We start from the raw sequence: 7,181 nt of genomic DNA, 5'->3' as shown, positions 1-7,181 counted from the left end.
TATTTAACATTTTGTGGGATTTGGGGGAGCGGTGAAGAACAGGCCTATGTGTTTTGTCTGATGCCAATGTTTTATTATTTTTATTTTTTTACAAGGGCAGGTTTGTAATGAGGACTGAAGTCGCATACATTATTATTTACAGCAACCGGCAGAATTTTTAAGTGAGATTGAGAGCTAAAAACAGTAAATTGTCCAAAATGGAGCTATTCAGCAGCTCTTTATGTTTAAAAAAGAAAACAAAACAAACAGAAGAAAGCAGCTCACAGAGCACTTCACAGCGATGATGAATAAAGGTTTGTCCCTCCGCACTCAGTCTGGGACGTGACGAATCGCGAAGCGTGAGAGCAAGAACCGAGTCGAGCCGAGTCGAGCCGAGTTTCTCCAACCGAACCGTGTCGGCAGCGGCCCGCAGGAAAAGTTACAATGAGAGCCGAAGAGGGACGAAGAATTAGCCAGTTAGCACCTGCACCGCTCCGAGCAAGCGCCACTTCGTCCGGCGGCGCTGCGGTTACTCTGCTTTGATTTACGGCTCGCCCAGCGGACAGAGAAAGGCTGAAGCTCGTCGCCTGTGTCGGCCTGACGTCGGTGCACACTGTCCGGTTATTTCCTGGAGGAAGGGGGGGGGGGGTCATTGGTCGGTGTGGATCTGCGCTGACTTTACGCAGCGTGCGCCTGGATTGGAAAGTTTGCATCGTGGAATCAGGAAGTGGAGTGAAATGTGGGTGTCACACAGTAACACAGTAATGTGTGTGTCCGCCGCCGACGACCACGGCTTTCTAACCGTCTCGTGATGACTGCTGGCTCTCCTGCACGCGGTGAGTGGACTAATAATAATAATAATAATAATAATAATAATGACAGGTGTCGTTTCGGTGTTGTGGTATTTTCTCGTGTGTTTTTGCTGCAGTTTTGAGGACTACCGGTGTGTTCACAGTTTCTAACTTCTTCTAACTGTTGTTAAAGAAAAAAACAAACAAACAAACAAAACCAATCCATTAAACCATTACAGATTCCCCAAACTGTGCACAGTAATCCAAATGTAACTACAGACCAGCAGATTCACGACGCTGTCTTGTTATTCATGCATCAGAAAAAAAACCCCAGAAAGAATCACAGTTTTTATTTATTAAATAAATAAAAATTAAATTGCTATCCCGCTCGCCATCATGCTGTCTGCTGTACTGACATGGACCTCCAGGCGAAGAAAAGCCCCGTTCATTAGACAGCAGAATCTTAGAAATGAATGGATCGTTGCAGAAGTGGAAACGATCCGACTGTCACTGGAGGCTCAGTGGCTCAGGTCAGCTCTTCGCCCACCAGGCTGTCATGCCTCGCCCTCGTGTTGGCACACCAGGCTGTGACATTTTTATATTGGACTTCTGTTCCAGCCGTCGTGAACTCGTCCAATAAAAATTGACTGTCGTATTTTCTGAATGACCCACTTTTGTTGATGGCATTTGTTTTGTTTTGTTTTTTTTCTTTTGAGAATGAATATTCACCAGAGACTGTGAATGTGCTGATGTGGCAGGAACCAAATGATGCTCAATCTCCTGCTGAAGTGAAGTGGCCACGGTCCAGACTGGGCCTATAAGGAAAATTACAATAACTACATTCAAGTGCCACAGCTATAATTTGAGTGAATTTGCATCAGCGCTGAATGATATGTTGTGGCTCAGGTTAGTGGCAGAAACTGAGAGAAGGATGGCACATTTAAATGACGAGGCACTGAGAGAAGGATGACACATTTAAATGAGGAGATACTGAGAGAAGAATGACATGTTTAAGACGTGTTTAAAAAAAAAAACATGTAAACGAAAACCCCATATTCTATGAAAAGTGTGAGCTGCTTGTACAGACTCTCAGCTGATCCAAGGAGTTCAGGTTGGAGCTCCTGGAGCCTACGTGTGTGACGCTTTGATTGGTGATTGTGTGTTATTTTGGGGCCTCAGCCCACTCTTGCTGGCTGGAGCTTTGTGTAGCTGTGGAGCCCTTGTGGTTTGACCAGTGGAAACGTGGCTTCGATAATAATATGACATACAATACATGTTACAGACCTGCTTGTAATAATTTATTTCTTTTATATATATATATATTTTTTTTTACACAAAAATTTCTCTGTTGACTCTTCCTTGTTGGCATGGCATAGTGGGTTTGCTGCTTGTTCATTAAGAAAATTACAAATCTTTCTTCGGATCATGGTTCTGTTAACTTTTCAACCTGGTTTGCATTTGCTAATATCACACTGAGCCAGAACATGACAGTAAGTCTTATCATCCAATAACTTTTGGTCTTAGAAACTGCACGTACCAGACACACATTTACTTAACATCCTCTAAATGAAAATGAGGCTGCCTACATTATGAGAGTGGCCCCCTGCCACCTCTTCAACACCCAAGAGTGTGAGATAAAGCCCAGCTAACACAATGTACCCAAAATCCAGGTTTTAAGCGAACTGCACTTGGAGCTAACCGATGAGATGACATTCAGTTTCAGATGGATTTGTCTGGCATTCAGTAAAGCAAAGAACTCGGCATGCAAGTAAAGGAGGTAACAACAACAACTTATAATATTCTGAAAATATTCAGAAAATGGGGGTATGCATGGGAAGACTTAAAAAGGCAAAAAAAAAAACCAAACAAACTGCCTTATGTCTTGTCTGGAAAATCTTTTGGATGGGGAAGAAAGAGTAGCGTATGTCTGCACGGGAAGGCAGGAATGTTCTCCATGATGTAGGTGGACATGTTTTATTTTCAATAAACAGGAGAAGACCTCAGGACAATACATCAGAGGGCTGAATTAAGACAGAAAGCCACTGGTCAAATTCACAAACAGGAAGGCCAGACTGCAGCAAAAACAAGAAACTAAAGCTCAGAATCGCGAAGCATTTTAACTTCATACAGACAGTTTCCTCTTCACAAAGCTGCTGAGACCAACATTTGACACAAAAGTAAAAACTCCTGAGCAAGGAATACAACTCCATTATAATGCCAATTTTATAGTTAAAACTTCCATTTAATTCACTCAGTGGAATAATAATGATGATGATGATAATATTAATAAACTCATCTGTCATAGGGTAGCTAACTCAGCCCAGAGCCTGCTACATACCTGCCGTACCTGCAGCTGCAGGTTGAGGTCACTTGGATTCAGACAGATTGCCATGAAGCTGTTTTATTTCTCTGTCCCTGGTGAAAATTGTGTGTTCTCTGTTGCTAAGTGGTGCAGTGTTGTCAGACAGTTCATGTCCACACTTATTGTGTTGTCTTAGTATTTTGCAAATATGACTATTCCACAAAATTCATTATTCCCAATTGAGTCTGCTGGTAATTTATTATTATTGAATTTCTATTTTTCTGCCATTGTCATTTCATTTGAAATTTAATTTGGTACTCTTTCAACTGCTGGTCGGGCTTTGTTGTGTTTCCCTGTAATGTGAATCTCAGCTATCATTTTGTCAAATGCCAGATCACTGAGTCGGGAATAAAGTAGATGAGATCACAGTGCTTCTCATACATGAGGAATGAATTAGTTGAATTCAGAGTTGGTCTTATCACGTCCTCTGCTACCAGGAAAACATTTTACTCCTATTATGTCCACAAGTGTAAAAAAAAAATCAATAAAACAGTGCAACAACTTTTAAATAAATATTTTACCATTTGGGCTGTAAAGCCAATCTGTGTCTATGTTACGATGGTTTGTGTTTGTTCTTCATCAGTGCTGGTTTATCTGTTTGCAGGCTGATATCTGAATACATGCCTCCTGTATGTGAAGGAACCGAGCTCTGGTAGTGCTTCACTGGGTGACCAGTAGAAATGTCTTACTGGTCTGTCAACCTTCCCCAGGACCCTGCAGACCCTCAGAAAGAGATGGAGCAACAAAACGGTGAGTGATCCACCTGCCTGCACCTCATCCACCTCTCATGTGCTGCACATGGCCCTGTTTCAGGCAGAAGCAGGAAGGACGTGGCAGTAAATGGAGATATATTTGTTCGTGGAGTGACTGCAACTCCCCTTAGTCTTAAGCGAAAACAGAACTGAAACTGTGATTGTTGACAGTGACTGGGCTTTTTGCTGCTATGCGGCTGTTACTTTTATTTTTGGTCTCATTAACCCTTCAACATTAACATATTGTTGTAAAGTCAAGTACTAAATGACTACAGTTGACAGTGACAAATTAAAGTGGCAGGTAGAGGAGTACATTTGATTACTGGAGGCTTTTTGCAGCAGCAAAAAGGAAGCTGCTGCCATTATATTACATTTTTTTAACTTCCTGACTGCATGAGAAATGAAGATCCAACTTTTTGGTTGGTTCAGTTTGCTTTCTGCCTGTGACCACCTGGATGGAACAATGTAGAGAAATTATATTGTTATTATTTATTGTAGTCAAATGTTATTGTTTGTTTGTTTGTTTTCTTTTCATAATAAAAAACAAAAGCAAAAAAACTAAACATAGAACTAAAATAACAATTTTTATTGCTGGAGTTCCATCTGGACAGAGTTGAAGGACAGAGTGTCTGTAGATTCATTAGTAATGTTATGTCTTGATGCGTTTTACCCTTACCTTCATCTTAAAAACATAGTGAGAGTCAGAGACTTACAGGAACATAATCAAGCCTTCAGACTCCATCAATGCAACAATCTCATCACTTGTAATCAAAGAAACCAACAATTGCCTTATAGCAAGAAAGTTCTGTGTTTGATTCCCAGGCCTGGCACTTTTCTTTTTGGAATCAGCATTCTGTATGTGTGTGCTTGTGTAGGTTCCCTCCCTGTACTCGGGCTGCCTGAGTTTATTTTTCTGCGGCCTTCTACTCACTTTATAATGTTGGACATTACCAGATGATTGGTTTTAGACACGGTCCATACTTTTTTACTACTTCCCACATGTTGGAGAGCAACAGTTCATTGAGATTAACAGCTGTCATTAATAATGGAAAAAATGGTTGCTTTCCTACTCGATATACAGATGGATAGACGGGGAGAATGAGAAGACATTATAAATGGGTTTTAGACCGCGAATGATTCTCACTCACGTTAGTTGATTGTTTGCAGTGGCTTGGATCTATATCTGTTTTCTATTATCTGCTATCTTTGGTTTTTTGCCTTTTGGATCTGACAAAACAAGTGTTTGTTGACATTCCTCTGGACCTGCCAGCTGTGAATGAGTCTAATAACGGCGCCACAGGAAGGAGTGATTGATCAAATCAGGGACAGTGAGGGAGAAAGAGGCAGGAACCTCAGAGTCTGGCGTGGCTCTTGAACAAAGGCGCATCATTCCCCGCTCCTTCTCCCAGCTACCCCGCCCCTCCTCCTGTTACTCTACCTCCCTTTCCCTGCTTCCCCCGTCCTCCCTCGCTTTTCAGCTAGTCAGAGGGTCAGAGAGGAGGGAGATCATCCAGGATGCGTGAGGATGCTGGAGAGAAGCCACTCAGCAGCTGAACGGAAGCCATGAAAAGGGAACAATCAGCTTTAGATGTGGTGATGGCAAGAGGAAGAGGGGGATTCGCTGTGACACCGTAAGCAGGTTTGTAGGAGAGAGAGAAGCAGAGGGGCAGAGCTAAATGATGACTGGAGCCTTGTTTATATGCTGCACATGTAGGACTGACTGAGCCTTAAATCTACTCTGCACTGAGCTTTGGTAAATAGACAGATATGATGTCAGCAGTTTACTGACACCATATCTGGATGATCCAGTGTGTTCTGAGACAGCTCTAATGACTTCTGTTCTGTGCAGGTCATTAATGCAGAAGCGGCTGTTCGTGAGAATCCCTTAACCCGGTTTTGATGAATACAATTCTGCCGTGCTCTTGTGGCTGTAAATCACTGCTTCATAGTGGAGGATTTTGTGTGATATGTTCCTCATCTTGCCTCAGTCGCTTTTCAGCTCTGTAAAGACATTACTCACTTTATAAAGAAACTGATAGATAGAGAAAAAGGTGTCCAGGCTAGGATGGAGATACCACTGCCTGGTGTCAGACCCCAGGCAGGAATTGTGACTCTGCATTTCCCATCCAAAGTAAAGTTTTTTGTTTCTTGGGTTTTTTTTTTTTTAGTAACAGCAGAAAATAATAGGGACAAATATTGATTCCCGTGGATACAGGCATTATTCCATCCCACTAACAACCTGTATCATGTTTCAAGATCAACTTAGATCTCGGCATTTGCTTGAGACAGGATGTTTCTGATGTTTGCAGTGTAGTGCAGGTGGGAGAAGTCCATCTTAGAGACTTGTTTCATGTGCGGGACAAAGGAGCATTTCCTGTTTAAAAAAAAATAAATAATAACTCCCATGATTCCTTACAGTGGAACTGGATGCCAAGGTAATGCCATCCAGAGTGATTACAAGATCAGATAATGTCTGTTTAAGATGCTCAGGGCCAAGTACAACAACTTAGTGTGGTTCTTTCAATCCCAATTTTACATTACAGTCTCATATCCAGCACTAAGATCTAACAGGACAAATATAGAGACCAATCCGTTGTCTGAAGCCATTTGCCAAGTTGGGTGCGTTGTTCCTGTTTTATCTGTGTGGGTTTCAAACATCATAAAGGTTATGGTGGCCATGGGCTTTTCCTGACTGGTGACTGTGTTTTGTTATTTGCCGGTCAGCTAGGATCACCTACTGTTTAGTGTGCTTGAACCATCCTGCCATTGGATCGGCCCACTCCACTGTTTTTAATAGCAGGATCTTGTCGTACCTTTCTGCTGTCAGTACACGCTAGTTTATTATAATATATATAGCATTGGCAGTAACCTGACATGAACACGAGCACATGCAGAGTGGATGCTATTGGAGGTTGTTTGAAAGAAGTGCAGAAATTAAACATTCTTCCACCAATACCTTTGACGCTAATAGTTACATATATATCAAAAGTATGCATTTTTCTTTCTATTAGAGTGATTCCTCCTGGACTGCACTGTCTCATAAAAAGAGGAACCCTTTGTTGTGGTTGTCTGTGGACCTTTAGTATCACTGAATCACCAGTGGGCTCATGGCTTGTGAACTGTCGTTTTAAATATTCCGTGAATGTTGCCATCAGATTGTTGTTTTTTTTTTTTTGTTTGTTTGTTTTTTACCCAAAGAAACTGTATTTGGAAAAGGATTGAAGCATTTGCTCCACTTCACAGCCACAGGGCTTACATCCATTTTTACATACTTTTATACATACACCACAGGTGGAG

At 41.7% G+C, this 7,181-nt stretch overlaps 1 protein-coding gene across 2 annotated transcripts in view; it reads left to right on the top strand.

Moving 5' to 3' along the window:
- The first annotated feature begins 644 nt into the window (after positions 1-644).
- Positions 645-7,181, top strand: part of lrrk1 (leucine-rich repeat kinase 1) — a 57,372-nt gene continuing 50,835 nt past the window's right edge. The window contains exons 1-2 of one of the 2 annotated variants that reach the window (XM_029497947.1): positions 645-815; positions 3,737-3,882. In XM_029497947.1, coding sequence (XP_029353807.1) covers positions 3,813-3,882 — 70 coding nt within the window. In that variant the 5' untranslated portion in view covers positions 645-815; positions 3,737-3,812. The remainder of the gene's footprint in view (positions 816-3,736; positions 3,883-7,181) is intronic. The other variant, XM_029497946.1, reaches the window with a different exon arrangement.

Source organism: Echeneis naucrates, chromosome 3 (assembly GCF_900963305.1).
Source record: "Echeneis naucrates chromosome 3, fEcheNa1.1, whole genome shotgun sequence".
NCBI classification, from domain to species: domain Eukaryota; kingdom Metazoa; phylum Chordata; class Actinopteri; order Carangiformes; family Echeneidae; genus Echeneis; species Echeneis naucrates.
Note: the sequence above shows the minus strand (reverse complement) of the source record. Positions and strands in the feature narration are given on the sequence as shown.